Genomic DNA, 19,064 nt, shown 5'->3' on the forward strand with positions numbered 1-19,064 from the left:
TTGATTTTTCAATTAAAAAAGGCCCAAGACACAGAAGTTGTCGACTCCTTGGCATTGTAAGCCACTGTGAAAATGAACACGAGACTCAAAGCCATGCTCTCTCCACCTCTAATGAGGCTCACACCCTTTAACTTAAAATCGATTAAACCCTTCTCTTCTCCTTCACAACAATACTCTCCATGGTCGGGTCTTCAGTCATGGAGGGATAGCCAGCTTAACAAGAACCGGTTTTGGGGACCCGATGGCCCGGAACCTCAACCCTCCTCTACTGGCTTTGAGGACTTTCATATGGGCTCTGCTTCCTCTCTTGCGGAGCTTGGTGCTCTTGTGCTCTCCACCAGCGACCCTCTTGCCAAATCCAAGCTCTCTCATCTTGCCTTCTCCAGATGGCGCAATGAAAGGCTCCCGATTGGGGTCTGCCAACCGCCCTCCAGGCCGGCCCGCCCATCTAAGCCACAGCTGGTTTGTGTTCTGGACAAGTCTGATTTTATTTTGGTTGGCTCTTTGTTATTTTAGATGGATATCTCCAGTTTGTTGAGGATTTCTATGTAGCTATAGTGTAATTGTGCTTAATGCTTCATTTGGTTGCTGGGTTGTGGACAAAATTTCAATCAATCTGGGTTTTGATCGGCTATCTTCATTTTGTTTTCGTCAAAGTTTTGGCTTTTTTTTTTCACTTTCTCTTATGATTATTAGAGGAATCTATATTTTCAATTTTTGTTGCAATGTTTTTGCAATTTGTCTTTTAATTTTTTGATTTGATAATGAAGTTCTCCGTAAGTGCTCAGTTGCACTCTGATCTCTTACATATAATATGAACAGTCCTCCTTTGTTGATGATGTAATGACCTTTGCCTTCTATAATCGCATAAGCCTCTTCAGCTCATTATTCCTCCTCCTTTTTTCTCAAATAGTGATTCATTTATTGTATTGGTAGCCATGCGTATCTTCATTTCTTGTCTGTTCCTTGTAAAATTCAGGTTTCACCAAAAGAAATTCCAGCTCCCAAAGTCTCAGGTTTGTCTCTCAATGCTTATATGCTCCATAATCTTGCGCATGTGGAGCTAAATGCGATTGACTTAGCATGGGATACTGTTGTTCGGTTTTCGCCTTTGAGTGAGGTTCTTGGAGAGGGATTCTTTGCTGATTTTGCTCATGTTGCTGATGATGAGAGTCGCCATTTTGCTTGGTGCTCACAGAGGCTTGCGGAGCTCGGTTTTAAGTAAGAGTTTCTAGTAGGGTAGTATAAGTTGATTTATGTTTGTCATACTTTCCTAATTTTAAGCTTGATTAGATATGGAGACATGCCTGCTCATAATTTGCTTTGGAGGGAGTGTGAGAAATCATCTGACAATGTAGCTGCACGTTTGGCTGTTATCCCCCTAGTACAGGTATTTCTTGTTTTGGGGTATATGTAAATCATATTTCAGTTTATACTTCCTATGTGTTGCCTTTGTAGTTCTATTCCCTCATTTATATTCCTTCAATCTACCAATGAAGGATTAGAGGAGAATTTTTTATGTTGGTGATATCAGGATCTTAGGAGTTCATAATCAAACATTTTTCTATTTTATTGAATCAGCTTAGAGGAATGAATAGATCGTACATCAATTTATCTAAAAGGGATCTCTAGTTAGCTTTTGTTAATAGCAATACTACTAATTTTTGTTGTTAAGTCAGACTTTCTACCGATTTTCCTCTGGTTTCGAGTTATCCCTTGTCACGCTCATTGCTATTAAGTTAGAACACAATTCAATCTCTTTTAGCATGTTGATAAAAGCCACTAGTGTAAGAATATGTAAAAACTTGAGATTAGTTTGAAAATTCTTTTATCATGTGATTCTTACTTAATAGAGGTCCTTCACCTGTAAGGAAGTTATTGTTTACATATATATGTACGTCTTTCGGAACTTACCGACAGCATTGAGATAGCTTCTAAATAGAGGAATAACCAAGAAATTTATTTACTGATTTTCCTTTTTCCTTAAACTCAACTTAACAGAGCCTCTCTTTGACTTGTCTGGTTTCTCTGTAGATGAATCTATTGTCATTTTCTTATGTGATGTGTGTAGGAGGCTCGAGGACTTGATGCTGGGCCCCGGCTAGTACAAAAATTGATTGGCTTCGGTGATCGTAGGACATCTAGAATTGTGGAAAGAATTGCTGATGAGGAAGTTGCACATGTAGCCGTTGGAGTTTGCTGGTTTGTCTCAATCTGTCAAAAAATGGGTTGTATCCCATGCTCCACTTTCAAAGGTTTGACAGCTGTTTCGTTATTCTGGAGTATATTGTGGGATATATGGCATGCGACTTAATGATGCGTGCTTTATTGGCCAACTGTGTAGATTTGTTACAAGAGTATGATGTGCAGTTGAAAGGACCTTTCAATCATTCGGCTCGAGATGAAGCTGGCATTCCGCGTGATTGGTGAGACATATATTGGATAGGACTTAATTAGTTTTTCTTACCACTTACCAGCTTTACACTTCATCTACTATTTTATAAGAGCATGATTTCTCTTGTGAGTGTGTGGCCTCAATCCTAATATGCTGTTCAGGTATGATGCATCATTCTCGAGTAAACAGAATACGAATGAGAGACAGGATGCAAATGAGAAGCTTTCACCTGTAAGTGTTATTGGATACATATATCCAGCTAATAGTTTTTTTCTTTTCTTTTCTTTTCTTTTTGTTTTCCTGAATGAGTATATACAGATGATAGCTATGTAGGTCACATTCCATATAGCCCAGCAGATATACTGAAGTCTTACTATTGGTACAGGTTTATGATAGGCTTGTTTCTATCATTTCGATGGAGAGTGAGAACTCGAGTTTGAGGCCTCGTAGGTGATGTCAACGTAAATAGCTGAAACACGTTATCATCTTACTCCCAGTAAGCCCAATACTAAGAAGAGAATTCTCTGTTTGGTTGCTTCCTTCATAATCAATGGCGATCCAAGCATGTTAACCATATACCAAAGGAAAATCTTGAAGCCCAGATGAGAAGAGGCTTCTGGCACCACCTGGCCTTACCTACCTGCAGTTTCAACTTCCTTTTCAACGAGTTCTAAGCCTGGTGAACCATGTTGCACTCTGTTCACCGGGAGAACATATTGTTTATAATCTTTACATTTGTAAAGACTATTCCTTCCTTGTTCGGCTTAACACAGTCCATCAAGTACCTTAAACGATCCAGTTTTATGGAAATTCTTTATTATTGATGGATTTCTGAACTTGTAAGACAACTTTCATGAAAAGCTGCATCACTGATCTTGGTAAAATTTGGTTACTTGTTGCCTACTATTCTCACCTGATGTTAGTATAAGTTTGATCAAATTTCAATATTTCTCTCAATGAGAATCAATTTCAAGACATTCTGAGTTCATACGAAAAGATTCACCGAAGTAGTTCACTTGTCCTGTGTTTGCTGATGCAAAACTTATGGTGCTGATATAATCAAAGACTCAGATTGCTTAGATTATCTAAAGACGATTTTTGGTCTGGCTGCTGTCTATCCAAACGACGAAAGTAATCTCCCAATTTTGAGCTTGCGTGGCAAATCATCCATCCTACAGAGGAAGGACACGGCTACTTAGTTTAACTAGTACTAGTATTTTAGAAAGTCCAATGGTTTACTGGGGGGGCGTTTCGAACATTCGGATTGGATCATCTTGATAAAATGTTTTTTTTCTTTTTCTGGACTTGGAAGTCACAAGCTTTGCGTTGAAGCAAAAGACAGCGAACGAACGTGCGGTGTGTCCTTTTCAATTATATAATCATCGGAGAGAAGCACTTATCCGAATAAGCCATCACCAGCACGTACAAACCACCACTATCACATCCAAGATAGAAGAAAGATTCAAAGAAGGCATTATTGTGAAAAAGCGATCATGTGCTGTGGAGACGGAGAGTGTAGACCACTTGGGTTTCTTCTGGGACTCCCTTTTGCGTTTCTTTCTCTTCTGATATCCATTGTTGGCGTCGTCATCTGGATTGTCGGGTTAGTTTACTCTTCTTCTTTTGGAACATGTTTGTAGTGAATTCTTTAATTTCTGGGTTGCTGATTTTGCCTCTAAATTTTGTGATATAGATTTAGTGTAAAAGATGCAATCTTTAAAGCTTTGTGTGTCTGGATATTAAGAACTTCTCAGCTTTATATTGGCATTTGTGAATTTTGAGAATGACAAGTATCTTTCTTTAGTATACAGAAGCAATCTTTAAATCATTAGAATTTCTGGGTGTTTTGAATGCTCTAAATTTTCTAGTGAAAAGTTTTGATTGGTGATGACATCTTGAAAGTTCTATTGGTATATAATCAATTTGTGTTTTTGAACTCCTGCATAGATTTTCGTCTGTTTTTAGGATTGATTTTTGTCTTGGGATTTGCGTAGATTGTCGCTGACATGTATATGTCCATGCTGTCTATGTGTGACAATAATAGTGGAGCTGGCTTTGGAGCTGATCAAGGCACCCGTTCATGTCATGAAGTGGTTCACTTCTCAGATCCCCTGTTGATTCATTCCCATGGTCTCTCTGTTTATTAGGGATTTGGATTTTAGCATATACTGTTGATTATCGTTACTCGCTAATTTTGGGAATCTTTTGGCTGTGATTCTTCTGAATATCTTTCCCTGGTTGATCTATCATTGTCTCTTTTCTGATGTGTTTTTTTTCCTGATAGAACAACACAGATAACGGTTTCTCTTGATGTTTTCCACAATATATTAAAATGAAATGGTACTGATATGGTTCAAAGCTCGTCTCTTATATGGCTAAAGATGATTTCTTGGGCTGGTTTGACAGGGAATATGGCTGACAGAGAGATGATTTCTTTGGCTGTAAAATATGTTCATTAGGTATTTGATGAAACTATAAAATAAACTTAGTAGGTATTATTATTCTTTACTACTTATTCTCATCGAGTTCATATTCAACCATGTTTGTTCTTTCCAACCATATACTCTCTGGTTGTCTGTGCTCTCTCTTCTGTGTTTTCGCGAATCGCCCCAAGAACACCACATTCCTACCCTTCATTATGTTGTTGCTCTTCTTGTCGTCCCTGGAAAACCTCCTCTGTGACCCTTTCCCCTCCTCCTTGTTCTTCCTCCTTTTCTCCTTCCATCAGTAACCGTTTTGATGCCATCGCATTATCACCCCACCCTCTCCACCGGCACAGGCTCAGCCGCTCAGGCTCCTCGCCATTGATGACAGAAGTTCTGGTAACACATGCTGATCAAGAAATCAAAGTAGAAGAAAGTGATATAGAACAATATGCTGGATTGATCAGATCATTTTGTTCGAATCCCTGGTTCAAGGAGGTTTTGATATCGGGCCAGAGATTCACCAAGACCATTTGCAGAACGAACCAGCTCTTTGCTGCAAGGATGATTCAAGCTTTTTACTTGGAGGGATAGTGCTTGAGACGATATTTATAAACACAGCCGATGATCCGAAGAGGATGAAGATACAAACCCAAGTAGGATTTTTTGCCTTCAGCCTCACCTTCTTGTTGTCATCTACAACAGAAGGTCTGCCAATTTTCTTGCAAGAGAGAAGAATATTAATGAGGGAAACATCAAGAAGAGCTTACAGAATTTCTTCTTACGTTCTGTCAAATACTTTTGTTTTCATTCCATTCCTGTTGTCTGTTGCCATTCTTTACACCACCCCAGTATACTGGCTAGTTGGGTTAAAAAGGGAAATCAATGGGTTTCTCTACTTTACATTGGTCGTCTAGATGGTTGTTTTGATGTCAAACTCCTTTGTAGCATGTTTTAGTGCTCTAGTACCAAATTTCATCATGGGAACATCTCTGATTGCTGGATTTATTGGGTGTTTCTTCCTTCTTTCTGGGTATTTTATATCAAAGAACGATATACCCAGATACTGGATTTCATTCACTACTTGAGTTTGTTCAAATATCCATTTGAGTGTCTTCTGATATTACTTACAGTCTCCTTCAGTTAATTTTCAATTCAATAGATTCGTTTATTGATGTAAACTGGAAACATCAAGCTCTAGCTTGAACGGTACAGGGAACTAAAAAATTGATTCAAACATCAAGCTTTAGCTCTAAGCAATCGGATAAGACGCCATCATCGCAATGCCACAGAGGCCTCCCTTCTGTTTAACATCTCTTTGCATCCTTATGTAGCCTTTCTCACCCCATTCTGGTCCCCATGAGTTCTTCACCAGCCAGTACTTGGTTCCATCCTCAGCAACCCCATAACCCACAGCAGCCACCCCATGGTTTAATTGATTCCCGCATGATCCCTTAAAGACACCACCAAAGTAAAATTGGAACTCAAAGCCTCCAGCATCAATGGCTACAGAGATAGGTTGGTGGGCGACGGCATTCAACAATGCCATCTCATTGTTTGCCGGAACGTTCTGATAACCCTTTATCTTGACAGCATGGTTGGCTGCCATTCTGGTGTTGCATTTGCCATCAGCTCCCTTGTAAGGATAGTTCCTTTCTGTGGTGAGACCATGGTTTTTGATGATGAACTTGAAGGCATCGTCCATTAGTCCACCCTGGCAACCTTTATCCTCACTATTGACATCACAATCCACCAACTCTTGCTCGGAAAGAGAGACCAGTTTTCCGGTTCTAAGCTTAGTAATCCCTTCCACTGCTGCAACAGCTGAAAAAGCCCAGCAACAACCTGCATTTGAATCCAAGAAATGAGAAAAACAATTCATTTCATTTGACATATAAATTCACTCAAAGTTTGAATGTATATACATATATGTACGTACCACATTGGTCTTGATTCTTGACAGGCGTTACAGCTCCTTCCCTTCTCCAATCCATAGAAGATGGAATTCCAGTGACATTCTGATACTTGAATGAAACATCATCATTGGACACCATATGACCTTTCAATCTGTTTCTTGATGTCCTGAACTCTTCATTTGTAAGATCTGCAAACTCATTGATGCCAAGCTTGTAAAATTTGTTTCCAGCCTTGTTGAAAGCTTCAATACGAGCTACGTTTTGACTGAAAATCTTGAAGCGTTGCTCCTTCTCTGCCTCATCCTTATACGCTCGTCCATAACGATGCATCCATTGTTGGTATTTCTCAAGCATCGATGCATCTTGGAGAGTGCGAGACATGGCAAGAGAAGCCAGTGTGCTAAAAATGAAAATCAAAAACAAACAGATGTTTCTAAAATACTCCATTTGTAGCAGTGTCAGTTGTTAAGACAATGATTCTTGTTGTTGTAAGGAAGTGTTGAAGTGGTAGGATCAATCTGGAACAACTTATATAGGTCAAGTCTTCTCCTACTTCATTGCATACTGTTTTGGGGTTGTGGTCGGGAGGGAAGGCTTTGCTTAATATTCGTGGATGTTTAAAGCATTCTGACTTGACTCCATTTTTCTAGCTGATTTGTTCAAATACTAAACCCAAGGTGTTACATAACAAAAAGGAAGCAAAGAAGAGAGACAAGATTATTTATATCTTATCACAAAAGCTGATATACAAAGTACTCTAATGTTAATGTACATATATATACGTAGTACATTAACATTAGTTCTTGGTTTTATATGCAAGTACTAACAGTTTACACACATTATGTGAAATAAGTACATGATATTTTCTTTCTTATATTTGAAGATTTAGACGGTTGGGTAGGAGGCCATCATCGCAATGCCACAGAGGCCTTCCTTCGCGTCAATATCCTTCTGCATCCTTATGTACCCTTCTTCACCCCATCCAGTACCCCATGAGTTTTTAACCAGCCAATATTTAGTCCCATTGGTTACTCCGTAACCAACAGCAGTAACACCATGGTCTAAATCAGTGCCACAGGCTCCCGTAAAGATACCGCTTGAGTAGAATTGAAAGTCAGAACCTCCGGCATCTATGGCAACCGAGACAGGATGGTTTGCAACAGCCTTCATCAGAGCCAACTCGCTGTTTGTAGGCACGTCTTCGTAACCAGTTATCTTGGCAACATCGTTGGCTTCTTTTTTGGCATTGCAAGTGGCATCAACTCCCTGGTAAGGATAGTTAGTCTCGGAGTTAAGACCATGATTTGAAATAATGAATTTGAAGGCATCATCCATTAAACCTCCACCACAGCCTTCATCCTCACCCTTGACATCACAATCCACCAACTCTTGCTCGGAAAGAGAGATTAATTTGCCTGTCGATAGCTTAGTAATCCCTTCCATAGCTGCCACCGCAGAAAATGCCCAACAACATCCTGTAATTTTGATTAAAACATTAAGTAGAAAATTAGTATGCTTCATTGTTTTTTTAATGTGGTAATAAAAAGGACTAAGTGCACATACCACATTGGCCTTGGTCTTTGATAGGAGTTACAGCTCCTTTTTTCCTCCAGTCCATAGTTGAAGGTACTGCAGTAATATTCTCATACTTGAAAGAAACTGCATCATTAGAACACATATGACCCTTGAATCTGTTTCTGGTGGCTTTAAACTCTTCGTTTGTGAGATCCGCAAACTGATTGATTCCAAGCTTGTAAGGCTTGTTCCCATCTTTGTTAAAAGATTCAATGAATGCTAGATTTTCCTTGAAAATATTGAAACGCGTCTCCTTCTCATTATCATCCTTATACACTCTCCCATACTTGGCCATCCATTGTTCAAGCCTGTCATACATTGATACATCCTGGAGAGTTCTAGCTGTAGCTTGAGAAATGAAAACTCCTAGAACAAAAATCAAAGCCAAGAAAATATATGAACATTGGCTCTTAAACCCCATTGTTGTGGTGATTTGATAGCTAGGAGATATGATTGTACTAATTGAAGAACAGATACACATGAGATCCTATATCACCCTAAGCTTATATAAGGAAAAGTTCCCCCTAATTAGGCTGGTCTTGGGATGTTTTCCGGTCTACGTGCCGGGAAAAACATTCCGATTTGAACTCATAAAATTCATTGTATTGTTTGATATGGTGTCCAGATGCATGCTTCTTGTTATAATATCAGGTTCAGATCAATTTGTCTTTACTGTTTGTATTTAACTGGTCTTACATTCATGGATAGACAAAAAACTAATACCGTACTGTTTCATTCATTCAGATTAAAGGTTTTGCATTAAGATCTATATTCAGCAAGGATGATTGATCAACAAAGGCGAAAGTGATGTTGGATTAAAACAATATTAAAAAGAATACATATTTCCTAAGAATATATATCAACTCAAAATGATAGGTCTGTCCTTGTTTTGATATGAAAATTATCTCAAAACAGACAAAAAAGTGTTATATTTTCCAAAACTTCTGTCGTTCCATCCCCGCGGGGGCAGAAAACCCATCATATTGTTCGAGGAACCCTGGATGCTGTCAGAGTAAAGGATCAGTATGGATGCAAAGGATCAGTATGGATGCATGCACAAAATACTGCAATACATGGGGTCTGAGATCAACATGAAGACCTTCATAGCATTTATAATTCCTCATGCAGCCAATCTTTATTTCAGTACCATATATCTTGTCTTAATTCTACCACATATATACTTCAAAATAAGTCTAGAACAGTAGAACTAAAAGAAACATTTGACCCAAACTGGATGATGCTTGTTTAGTTAATGTACGTTGGCCTTCTACTAGTCTAAATGGTCTTGAGGGATATCTTCTAGGACCAGAGCTGCCTATATGAAAGTAGAAGCTTTTCATGCAGTCACAAGCATTTCTCAGTAATTTGTTCTGTTTCTTCACTGTATGTTATCCTAGTTCCCTTTCTTTTACTGCTGTTGTTTATGCTATGCTACCAGAAGAATTAAAGCCACTTTCGTTATTTTTATCTCACCTACTAACTAATGTCCACAATAGGATTCCATTAGCACTGCTAGACAGATCTTCTAATCATGGGTTTACTGAGTATACACCCAAATCTTCTAACCGTTAGAAATTAGAATATTGTATATATGTAGTAATTGTGTGAGTTTTCTCAATCAAAACAGGCAATTGGGAATTAAAAAAGAAAGCAATTGCATAGTATGAATTCCAAATTAGGGAATGTTTTGTAGTTATAATACGGATCTCAGAAGCTGCTTATCTTTGCTGGAATGTTGGAATGTTATTTAGTTACTATTAGGGAATGTACGCATATGATTTCATATGCATCATGTGGGACACTTGGAGCACATGAATTCGCTTTGTTCATGTGCATCTAACTAGATAACTAGGATCTCAACTACTTGAATGTATATCATTTTCAAATGTTTTGAAGCTTCTTGAGCACATTATTTATGTGTTTGGATTCGGACTAGATTTTAAACTGGACAAAATTTTTTATTTGGTAAGGAATTTGGACATACAGCTTATGTCAAAATTTGATTTATTTCGAATCAAACAAATTCGATCATATAGACCGGACATAGTTTTGCCATCTAAGTACCCTTACCATAAATAGAAAAAAAGGTAGGCATATATATATATCTCTTTGCATGTAAATAAAATCTATTTGTTCATGCTCAATAATGATAGCGGCTCTGCATTAGGTTAGGGTATGGTGCTCCGTGCTCCTTTCTCGTGTCAACATCGGCTCGGCTTAAGCTAACGAGAGAGATGGCGAATTCCGTCAAAAAGAGATGATGACGTCAGTTTTTTATGATGGCTAGATTTGCTTAGTTGGAGGCGCTGTAGGGTTCCCCGAGTGGCCCAGCTGGCACGGCACTCTGCACATGGCCAGCTGCCCATGTCCAAATTTCACTCTCATTTTAACCCCCCCCCCCTCCCCCACACTTTCCTCAATTCACATTTATACCCTCTCTTTTTTCTTCATGAGAAATCTTAATTTATTGTTTAATTATCTTACAAGTACAGGGGAGATGAGTATGGCTTATTGATTCCATATAAAATAAAAACCTTATGTTTAAAATAATATAAATGAATTTGTTGGGGAACATAAGATTGTAATAGCTGCTCTTATTTCTTATACTAAGGACTTTAAGGAGGTCTTTTGATATTTTGGGGGGGGGGGGGGTATGCTCTTTATTTCTTTGAGATGGAATGAATTTTTAAAAGATAGGAAAAGAAAATAAAAGATGATACTGTAACTGGCTTTCTATTCAAGGACCACTTTATTATTTATTAAAACCCAAGAAAGTGTTATCACGGTATCGAAAATAAAAGAAGAAAAAAAAACACAAATATTTCTATTTTCTAATTCCATATATTAAGATTGAAATCTCATTTCAATTTGGTATAATACAGAGTGGTTTATAAGTAAATTTCAGCTCTTCTCATATTATAAACGTCTAATCCAATTGATTACCAACAAACTCATCTCTCGATGGTTATTTGAGAGTTCTTAACTTCTTATATGTCAAATTAAGCTTGTGTCCACTCTTTTACTCATAATATTATGTATGTTATGTGGTGATATTGTAACCATTTTTATGTTATGACATTAGCCATAATAAAATTGGAAACCACCTCAAGGATTTTTTATTTTTTTAAAAAAAGGGAACACAAATTAATTAGCTTGATTTAGTGAATTAAGGGGTTGGGGGGTGAATTAGTAATTTAATACAAAAAGATTTATCCTCTGAAAACATAGGCTTATATAAATACAAAAATATTGCAAGTATGGAATCTATCGAAGGGTGTGAAGAGAGATGTTTAATTAAGGAAAGTTACGCGTAATCACACATCATTAGCAACCTAATTATTGACATTAGCCTTGATGTCCAAGCACAACCTTCAAATGGGCAAATTGAATTGCCTTGATTTAGAATTTTTTGGGATAAGCACCTTATAGTGGAGGCTATTATTAGTAGTAATAGTGTCTTAATGAAACTTACAAACCCTAGTTTGTTATTTATATTTAAAGAACACAATTGAGTGATTGACATTAATGGAGAGATGTCCATGATTACCTAAAAAAAAGAAAGAAGAGAAATGTCTATAATAGGAAACCAAATTAATTTGTTATTGGGAAGTTCTTCTTATTACAAAATGCTTATACAAAATTTTATTATTAGGTATTTTCAATTGCTTATCCCTTTTATTATTTGAGTTTTTTTCTTTGTTTGCTTCGTTCAGGTCTCTATATTCGTTCTCTCTTCTTTACTTCTCTCTCGTTCTCTTCCACAATCCAAGGAGTGTTACATAATTTTGTTATATTATTTTTTTAAAAAAAAATTGATCATTGTATAGAATATATTTATTGACTCAATATAATCGATAAAAAAATCAACAGAAAAGATATTAAATGATTCAAGAGATTTATATTTTAAATTTTATATAACGTTTTAGAGAAACTGATGCGATGTGATGCTAAATTGCAATTTGTAAAACTAAAAAAATAATCCATTTTACTGTATTTTAGAAGATTTGTTATGAGTTTCTATGTGGTAAATATGACGACGTTCTCAAATGCAAATAAAAATCGCATAATTTTGATAGGTCTAATTCAAAGATAAACTTGCCTTGATCACAGAAGATTTGATTGGAAATCAATTAACAAGAATTACATTAGGGCAAATTTATTTATAAAGTAAATTAGGAAAGGGGTGATATGGAGATGAAGAGGTGTGTCTCGTGAAGCAGACAAGAAATAGAGAAAGAGAAACCAGAGTAAGAGCAGCCAGAGATCAAACCCAGGAACAGTAAATTCTCTCTCTTTCTCTCCAAAAAACACTTTCTGTCACTCACGTTCATTCTTTGCTTCCTCACGAGATCCTCATCTCTTCTCTCTCTGCATATCTTCATGTTCTTAATTCTTACTGTATAACTCTCCTCTTGTGCTTTCTTTTGTTGCAGTTTCTGCTTAAGCACATTTTTATACAGAGTGAGAAAGAAAGATCGAAAAAATGTCACGTTCTGAAAGGTTGGCAGAGGATGAAACAAAGTATGATTCTTTAGCCCATCGATTCCGCGACTCACTGAGTTGCAAGCACGAGGAGGATAACAACAGTATCTATGAAAAGAACAAGCCGGATTATAGAGAACTCGATCTGGGTGGTTCACCAGTATCTACATTGAAGAATCGTGCCTCGGTCAGCAATGGCGTTACCAGCTCCAGCAGCAGCTCGAGCTCTTCCGGTTCAGTAACGAGAAAATCCAGCAATAACACCCAATTGCCCAAACAACCCGACGATGGCGCAAGAAGTCATTCTGGTGAGCTCTCCGGCTTGTCTGAAACCAGTCCAGCAGCACCCGAAGCTCACCGATCCGGCGCGAATACCAGCAATTTGAAACCGGGTCATCGGAGATCCGTCTCCGCGGGAGCCCCGTTGATCTATTCGGGTTCAAGTTTCGGTGCCGTTAGCAGCAGCCATTGTAGTGGTGCCACTTCGGCTCACCCAAATTCAGGAGCTAATTTACTGCCTAGTGGCAACATTTGCCCATCTGGCAAGATCCTGAAGACTGGCATGGCGAGTCGGTCCCAAAGCAGGTCGGACACGTTGGCTAAAGGCACAGGGAACTACGGACATGGCAGCATAATGCGCGCCGGCGGTAGCGGCAGAGCTAAATTGGGTAGTGGAGGAAATTTAGGAGGCGATGCAGAGGAGTTGAAGAGGGCAGGAAACGAGATGTATAAAAAGGGGAACTTTGTAGAAGCATTGGCCTTGTATGACAAGACAATATTGCTCTCTCCAGAGAATGCGACATACCGGAGCAATAGGGCGGCCACATTGACTGCTCTGGGAAGGTTGGGTGAGGCTGTGAGAGAGTGCGAGGAGGCGGTGAAGTTGGACCCTTCCTATGGCAGGGCACACCAGAGATTGGGCTCTCTTTATCTCAGGTGAGCTTCGCATTTTCTTGTATATTGGAAGATGGTGAATGGCCTATGCTGTTTTCGATGTTCTCTTCGCAAATTATTGGTTTTGACGAAAGATTTGGATCTGTTAATGACCCATTGATTACTGGATCTATGTGTTTGAAGCTATTTGATTCAATACTTTCAGTATTTGTCTGGTTGTTCTTTGATTCATCGGAAGTTTTTTGAGTTATCGATAAGCTTGTCTGCATTTGGTGTTTGTGCTTATGCCTTGTATAGTTTATAACTGCTGTGTACTTACAATAGTACATTGTGATTCCTTTGTCTTCAGGTTAGGGTGGGTAGAAGATGCAAGGCGCCACCTCTGTTTTCACGGGCAACAGCCCGATACAGAAGAGCTGCATAAGTTACAGTCTTTGGAGAAACAGCTGAAGCGATGTTCTGATGCAAGGAAGATTGGGGATTGGAAGAGTACAGTGAGGGAAAGTGATGCAGCCATCACAATGGGAGCGGATTATTCTCCTCAGGTGTGCACCTGGCTGTGATTCTTTCTTTCTTTCTTTTTTTTTAATTCTGATTGACGAGGAGCAAAAATCTCAGATTGTCTAAACTTATTGGAATTTAACTACAGATCGTTGCTTGCAAAGCCGAAGCCCTTTTGAAGCTTCATCAAATTCAAGACGCAGAGTCCACTTTATCCAATATTCCAAAACTTGAACACTCTCCTCTGGCAAATACCAAGTTCTTTGGCATGGTTTCTGAAGCTTATGTGCTATACGTCCAATCCCAGCTTGAGATGGCACTAGGAAGGTGAGGTCTCAAACGCGAAACCCACTCTCCAATTTGCAATGCTTTCTGGTGTTGGTGAAAATGCAATTATGAATATGGTGCAGATTCGAGAATGCAGTTTCAGCTGCTGAGAAGGCTGTGCGAATTGATTACACCAATATAGAAATTGCAAAGGTGTTAAACAATGTTAAAATGGTGGGGGTAGCTCGTACCAGTGGCAATGATCTTTTCAATGCTGGAAGATATGCTGAAGCATGCGCAGCATACGGGGAAGGCCTCAAATATGATATCTTTAACTCTGTGCTTTATTGCAATAGAGCTGTTTGTTGGTCTAAGCTCGGACTATGGGAGAAATCAATTGAGGATTGCAATCAAGCCCTTAGGATCCATCACAACTACACCAAGGCACTTCTTCGGAGGGCCGTCTCAAATGAAAAGGTGAATTGGCCATGTTATGATTTGTTATGTTTGTCTGCCTGCACTCATTTTCTATGGTTTTATGAGTTGATGCTTATGTAACGTGTTGCCCCTCTTTCGTTTGTTGGATTTTATAGCTTGAACGTTGGGTAGAAGCTGTAAGAGATTATGAGGTCTTAAGGAAGGAACTTCCTGGAGACAATGAGGTATCCGAATCATTACGATGTGCGAAAATTGCATTGAAGAAATGTCGCGGAGCAGATGTGAATAACATGAAAGTCAGTGGTGTAGTAGAGGAAATTCGTACCATGGATAAATTTAAAGCTGCAATATCATTGCCTGGTGAGCTTGATGCACATATCTTGATATAACACTATCCATTTGATTCTTGTTTCCACTTCATTTGCTAAGCAAGGACTCGAAACTTCCAGGTATTTCAGTAGTTCATTTTAAAGTGGCATCAAATAGAGAATGTGAAGATATATCTCCATTCATAAATATACTATGCATTCGTTATCCATCCGTTAGTTTCTTTAAGGTATGTAATCTAATGTTCTTACTTTCCCAAATTCTCCGTTGCTTAATTTCTTTTATATGATGAAGAACCAGCCTTTGATGGTATTATATATCAATGAAGTGGATTCTGCCTTTCAAATGTGAATTTGACTTATCTTTTGCCGTCGAGATAGATTTTGTAAACTCGCATTATGGAATCTTTATATTTTGGCAAAGAGGCATAACCGGTTTCCATTACGTAATAATTTGAAGGTTGATGTGGATGAAAGCTCAGTAGTAGCGAAAGCGGAGAGCATACGAGATGTTCCGGCATTTAAGATTTACAGGAACGGAAACAAGGTGAAGGAGATGATTTGCCCTAGTCATCAGTTCTTGGAAGATTCAGTGAGGAGTTATTGCCTATAGATGCGCATTCTATTACGGCTCAAATCCGCAGAGCTGACGTGCAACTGTGTATTCACCTTCAGTCGTCAGGTCCTCATAGAATTATCAGTTTTACCTATTACATAATCTACTGCATAATATTTTTTTTTCAGACCTTCAAAGCAGAGAAGCCATGGCAGAGGTAGAATTTTTCTTTTCCAATTCATATTCTTCAAATTATCATTCCACCTTTTTGATGTCTTTTTTTTTTTTTTTTTGTACCCACAAATTCTTGTGATAGTTTTTCAAATAAGTTACCTTTCCATTTCTTTATAGCATCATGAGAGGAAAAGCTGGAGAAGTTGCCATGACTTCCCCTAAATAATCCCCAACCCCTAGGGTGAAAATGGTCGGTTAGGTTGATTTTTTTTTCCCAGTTTTTTTACATGAATTTAACCGGTCGATCGGTTCTTTAAAGAAATATATAAATTTTTTTGACAATAACGTAACCGATCAATTTGGTTATCAATATGCTGGGCTAGTTTGGTAGAGCATTTGTAAAGTAGCAGATATGTCAGTAGAAATTGTGGTAACAGAAATGCAGGGCAATTTTAATAGTAGATATGTTACTTGAATGTTGGGTAGGTGTTTGGTTGAACTTTTTATTCTTAACATTTGCGTTATGTAGCATATTGGATAAATTATGTGCAGGGGTAACATACATTTTAGTGGTATAGTTGTATCCAAACATACAAATTTTATAAAATAAATAAATGTATTTAAATTAATTGAAGATAATAACAAATTATAAAATAATTAATAAATTAAATGGGAAGGATTTTATTAATAGCACTATTCACACATACGTGGAAAGGTATTATATATTTTAGTTGTAATATAGACGTACATATAAATGTACTTAAAAATAAAAATTAATTTATAAAATAAAGATAATTAATTTATCTAACATAATTAAATAATAATTTCAATGAATACAATCAATTAATTAATTAATAATTGACAATCGTAGGGGTATAATGGGAATAGATAGATTTAATGAGGACAAAATAAACAATTCTCGCGCAAATGCTAGGGAAATACTTCATATAAGTAGCATTGTAAAAGTAGTATAAAATGTTAATAAAAATGTCTCTGTATATTTGCACAAAAAATGATGTTTGGATGGCAACTAATATTTATACTAACAAGTAGTATAAATATTAGTAAAAAACCTCCTCTAAATGGGCCCGTTATGTTTGATTATATCGATAATTTTTGTATGCCCCAGTAACCCCACCCTCATAGAAATAAAACCCAGGGGTTCTGGGCGCGTGGCAGTACCACTGGGTCAAAACCTAGGTCTTATAGATCTATGAGGCTATGCTTGAAGCCAAATATGTACTAGTTTGCCCATTCTTGTCTAAAGTGACCAAAAAAGACCCCAAAAGATGGGGGTTACTTTCTTGTCCCTAAAGATGAGATCCAAGGTGGTGGGGCAAATTATGGCAGGGTATGTACCTTGCTGAAGTTTCATGGTTGGTGTGGGCATGGATAGAGGCATGTGACTGTGAGGCACAGGGACCTTCCTTAAGATTCTCCTTGGAAGCCAAAAACTTGGTAATAGAAGCAAAGAGAGAGTGTCATGTAAAGTTGTCTGTGCACACTGTATCATTGTCTTCATTGGGTAAAACTTAGTGCTTACGGTCATCATCATATTGATTATACTTTTGTGGACCCTACTATAGTGCGTTGGTCATTTGGACGTGTTTGCGAGGAGATCTAGATATCATATCACCAGCCCAACTCATTATTGGTACGCTAAGATAACTATGGAGTGAAATTATTCAGCGCTTGGTTTTGGGGTCGGGATGTAGCATTTGCCCGTTTTCCTGACTTTTCTCTAGCTCACTTTCCTTCTTCTTCTTCTTCTTTTAGATGTATATACTTATTTCAATCTACAAAACACTTTTGTGAGAGATTAGATCTATTACTTTGTCCTCTTTAAATTCGAGAATGGACAATGGGAATATAGAAGGCGGAGATGAGGAATTCTAGTTACAAAAGGCCAATGACTGCACCGTCCTTGACATGTCCTCGAGCGTTCCAGGATCCTCCTCCTCTGAGAAAATAAAGATAATATAAGATTAAAGGCGCCAGGTGTTGAGTATTCAACGGAGCATGTGCGTCATGTTATTTGAATGAATGACGTAGTGTTAAGCAACCACTAATTATTTTCTCGTTATAGAGGTGTTTTTCTTGGAAGAATTATTCTACTCTTTTAAGTAAATAATAATTAATAAAAACAAGAAGTTTTCCATTCAATCATAAAATATGGTTGTTGCCAACATTTTTCCAAAACAAAAACAAGTCTATCACATTAAACATAGACCCAAACCGAGTCTTACCCATCTTTTATTCTTAGTTAATACTTAATAATATCAAAGAAAGTCCTTCAAAAGAAGCCCAATACTCTTTCACCGGCCCAATCCAACCCTCTGTCCCAGCCTCACAGGGCGGCTTCGAAAGCCTCAACAGGGAAGGTCTTGCTCACTCCCGCAAGACTCCTGAAGTGAATCTTCCCGGTCGGAAGATCATCGACGGTGATCTCGTTCACCGGTGCCCATAGCATGAGCTCCTTAGCCTTCACTCCTTTCAGCTTCTTGATCTTCTTCTTGCTAACGAAGCCACTGATCTTAGAGTCATAGCTCACTTTCTTGCTGATCATCTTGAACTCATGCTCCACCTTCTTCTCCTGCTCAATCCACATGTACCCAGTCTCCTTCACGTATCCCACTTCAATAACATCGCAGAGAGGTAGAAGCCCCGCAGGAAGCTCGAATTCTTGGAGGAGTGAAACTGCCGTTTTCATGCCTTCCTCGTGGCCTTTACTGACTATGCCTCCCTCTTTCTCTGCCATGATCGGAAAAGTGTTTGATATTTTGCTTCTGAGAAGTTAAGGATTTTGGTTTGGAGATCAAGGAAGGGAGATGTGTATAAATAAGGCTGTACGGAGGAGTGAGTGGAGATGTGGTGACAAGGTATTAGTAGTGAAAACCAAAGTTGGTTGCATTGTATTAGTCGTCACCATTTGAAGAAGAGTCTTATTAGTTAGGGTGGTTTAGCATTATGCATTTGCACCGGCCTCAATTTTATTTTATATGCTAGTAGTCTATGGAGGAATTATCCTCACCGAAAATGTCATCAATTAAGGACATACGTTCTACTATGTAACCTAAAAAACTAACTGTTACTTACTGTCTTTACATAGATAATCTC

The 19,064-nt window shown here is 38.1% G+C and overlaps 6 protein-coding genes across 7 annotated transcripts; 3 read left to right on the forward strand and 3 right to left on the reverse strand.

The window, feature by feature from the left end:
* Nucleotides 1-30: 30 nt before the first annotated feature.
* LOC119984297 (uncharacterized protein HI_0077) lies at nt 31-4,659 on the forward strand. Its single transcript, XM_038828167.1, has 8 exons — nt 31-462; nt 980-1,221; nt 1,294-1,390; nt 2,072-2,255; nt 2,345-2,426; nt 2,557-2,626; nt 2,781-3,998; nt 4,440-4,659. The coding sequence occupies exons 1-7, from the start codon at nt 73-75 to the stop codon at nt 2,847-2,849; spliced, it is 1,134 nt and encodes a 377-aa protein (XP_038684095.1). The 5' UTR covers nt 31-72; the 3' UTR covers nt 2,850-3,998; nt 4,440-4,659.
* On the forward strand, nt 3,856-4,659 carry LOC119984301 (signaling peptide TAXIMIN 1-like). Its single transcript, XM_038828171.1, has 2 exons — nt 3,856-3,998; nt 4,390-4,659. The coding sequence occupies exons 1-2, from the start codon at nt 3,889-3,891 to the stop codon at nt 4,511-4,513; spliced, it is 234 nt and encodes a 77-aa protein (XP_038684099.1). The 5' UTR covers nt 3,856-3,888; the 3' UTR covers nt 4,514-4,659.
* LOC119984300 (senescence-specific cysteine protease SAG39-like) lies at nt 4,493-7,383 on the reverse strand. Its single transcript, XM_038828170.1, has 2 exons — nt 6,758-7,383; nt 4,493-6,663 (listed from the first exon to the last, which is right to left on the reverse strand). Exons 1-2 carry the CDS (start codon nt 7,179-7,181, stop codon nt 6,071-6,073), a joined length of 1,017 nt encoding a protein of 338 aa, XP_038684098.1. The 5' UTR covers nt 7,182-7,383; the 3' UTR covers nt 4,493-6,070.
* A 57-nt stretch (nt 7,384-7,440) lies between these two features.
* On the reverse strand, nt 7,441-8,742 carry LOC119984299 (senescence-specific cysteine protease SAG39-like). The gene is made up of 2 exons (XM_038828169.1): nt 8,298-8,742; nt 7,441-8,209 (listed from the first exon to the last, which is right to left on the reverse strand). The coding sequence occupies exons 1-2, from the start codon at nt 8,728-8,730 to the stop codon at nt 7,620-7,622; spliced, it is 1,023 nt and encodes a 340-aa protein (XP_038684097.1). The 5' UTR covers nt 8,731-8,742; the 3' UTR covers nt 7,441-7,619.
* Nucleotides 8,743-12,430: 3,688 nt separating this feature from the next.
* LOC119984873 (inactive TPR repeat-containing thioredoxin TTL3-like) lies at nt 12,431-16,126 on the forward strand. Of its 2 annotated transcripts, XM_038829012.1 has the most exons (8): nt 12,431-12,588; nt 12,743-13,727; nt 14,035-14,230; nt 14,335-14,513; nt 14,597-14,930; nt 15,047-15,251; nt 15,341-15,447; nt 15,678-16,126. In XM_038829012.1, exons 2-8 carry the CDS (start codon nt 12,793-12,795, stop codon nt 15,828-15,830), a joined length of 2,109 nt encoding a protein of 702 aa, XP_038684940.1. In that variant the 5' UTR covers nt 12,431-12,588; nt 12,743-12,792; the 3' UTR covers nt 15,831-16,126. The 2 variants fall into 2 exon arrangements, with proteins under 2 accessions (XP_038684940.1, XP_038684941.1); XM_038829013.1 differs by lacking the exon at nt 15,341-15,447.
* Nucleotides 16,127-17,843: 1,717 nt separating this feature from the next.
* LOC119984259 lies at nt 17,844-18,705 on the reverse strand. Its single transcript, XM_038828124.1, has 2 exons — nt 18,299-18,705; nt 17,844-17,907 (listed from the first exon to the last, which is right to left on the reverse strand). The coding sequence occupies exons 1-2, from the start codon at nt 18,703-18,705 to the stop codon at nt 17,844-17,846; spliced, it is 471 nt and encodes a 156-aa protein (XP_038684052.1).
* Nucleotides 18,706-19,064: the final 359 nt, after the last annotated feature.

The sequence above is a fragment of the Tripterygium wilfordii genome, chromosome 18 (assembly GCF_013401445.1).
Source record: "Tripterygium wilfordii isolate XIE 37 chromosome 18, ASM1340144v1, whole genome shotgun sequence".
NCBI classification, from domain to species: domain Eukaryota; kingdom Viridiplantae; phylum Streptophyta; class Magnoliopsida; order Celastrales; family Celastraceae; genus Tripterygium; species Tripterygium wilfordii.

What these genes read in the sequence shown, in the direction of transcription:
- LOC119984299 (XM_038828169.1), bottom strand. Translation starts at nt 8,730, where the DNA reads ATGGGGTTTAAGAGCCAATGTTCATATATTTTCTTGGCTTTGATTTTT. An exon ending in CAAAGACCAAGGCCAATGTG is followed by an intron (nt 8,210 to 8,297) that starts GTATGTGCACTT and finishes TCAAAATTACAG; the next exon opens with GATGTTGTTGGGCATTTTCT.
- LOC119984259 (XM_038828124.1), bottom strand. Translation starts at nt 18,705, where the DNA reads ATGGCAGAGAAAGAGGGAGGCATAGTCAGTAAAGGCCACGAGGAAGGC. An exon ending in GAGGCTTTCGAAGCCGCCCT is followed by an intron (nt 17,908 to 18,298) that starts GTGAGGCTGGGA and finishes TTATTTTCTCAG; the next exon opens with AGGAGGAGGATCCTGGAACG.
- LOC119984300 (XM_038828170.1), bottom strand. Translation starts at nt 7,181, where the DNA reads ATGGAGTATTTTAGAAACATCTGTTTGTTTTTGATTTTCATTTTTAGC. An exon ending in CAAGAATCAAGACCAATGTG is followed by an intron (nt 6,664 to 6,757) that starts GTACGTACATAT and finishes ATTCAAATGCAG; the next exon opens with GTTGTTGCTGGGCTTTTTCA.
- LOC119984873 (XM_038829012.1), top strand. Translation starts at nt 12,793, where the DNA reads ATGTCACGTTCTGAAAGGTTGGCAGAGGATGAAACAAAGTATGATTCT. An exon ending in AGCTGCAATATCATTGCCTG is followed by an intron (nt 15,252 to 15,340) that starts GTGAGCTTGATG and finishes CGAAACTTCCAG; the next exon opens with GTATTTCAGTAGTTCATTTT. An exon ending in CATCCGTTAGTTTCTTTAAG is followed by an intron (nt 15,448 to 15,677) that starts GTATGTAATCTA and finishes AATAATTTGAAG; the next exon opens with GTTGATGTGGATGAAAGCTC.
- LOC119984297 (XM_038828167.1), top strand. Translation starts at nt 73, where the DNA reads ATGAACACGAGACTCAAAGCCATGCTCTCTCCACCTCTAATGAGGCTC. An exon ending in CTGTTATCCCCCTAGTACAG is followed by an intron (nt 1,391 to 2,071) that starts GTATTTCTTGTT and finishes TGATGTGTGTAG; the next exon opens with GAGGCTCGAGGACTTGATGC. An exon ending in GCTGGCATTCCGCGTGATTG is followed by an intron (nt 2,427 to 2,556) that starts GTGAGACATATA and finishes TATGCTGTTCAG; the next exon opens with GTATGATGCATCATTCTCGA.
- LOC119984301 (XM_038828171.1), top strand. Translation starts at nt 3,889, where the DNA reads ATGTGCTGTGGAGACGGAGAGTGTAGACCACTTGGGTTTCTTCTGGGA. An exon ending in GTCGTCATCTGGATTGTCGG is followed by an intron (nt 3,999 to 4,389) that starts GTTAGTTTACTC and finishes GGATTTGCGTAG; the next exon opens with ATTGTCGCTGACATGTATAT.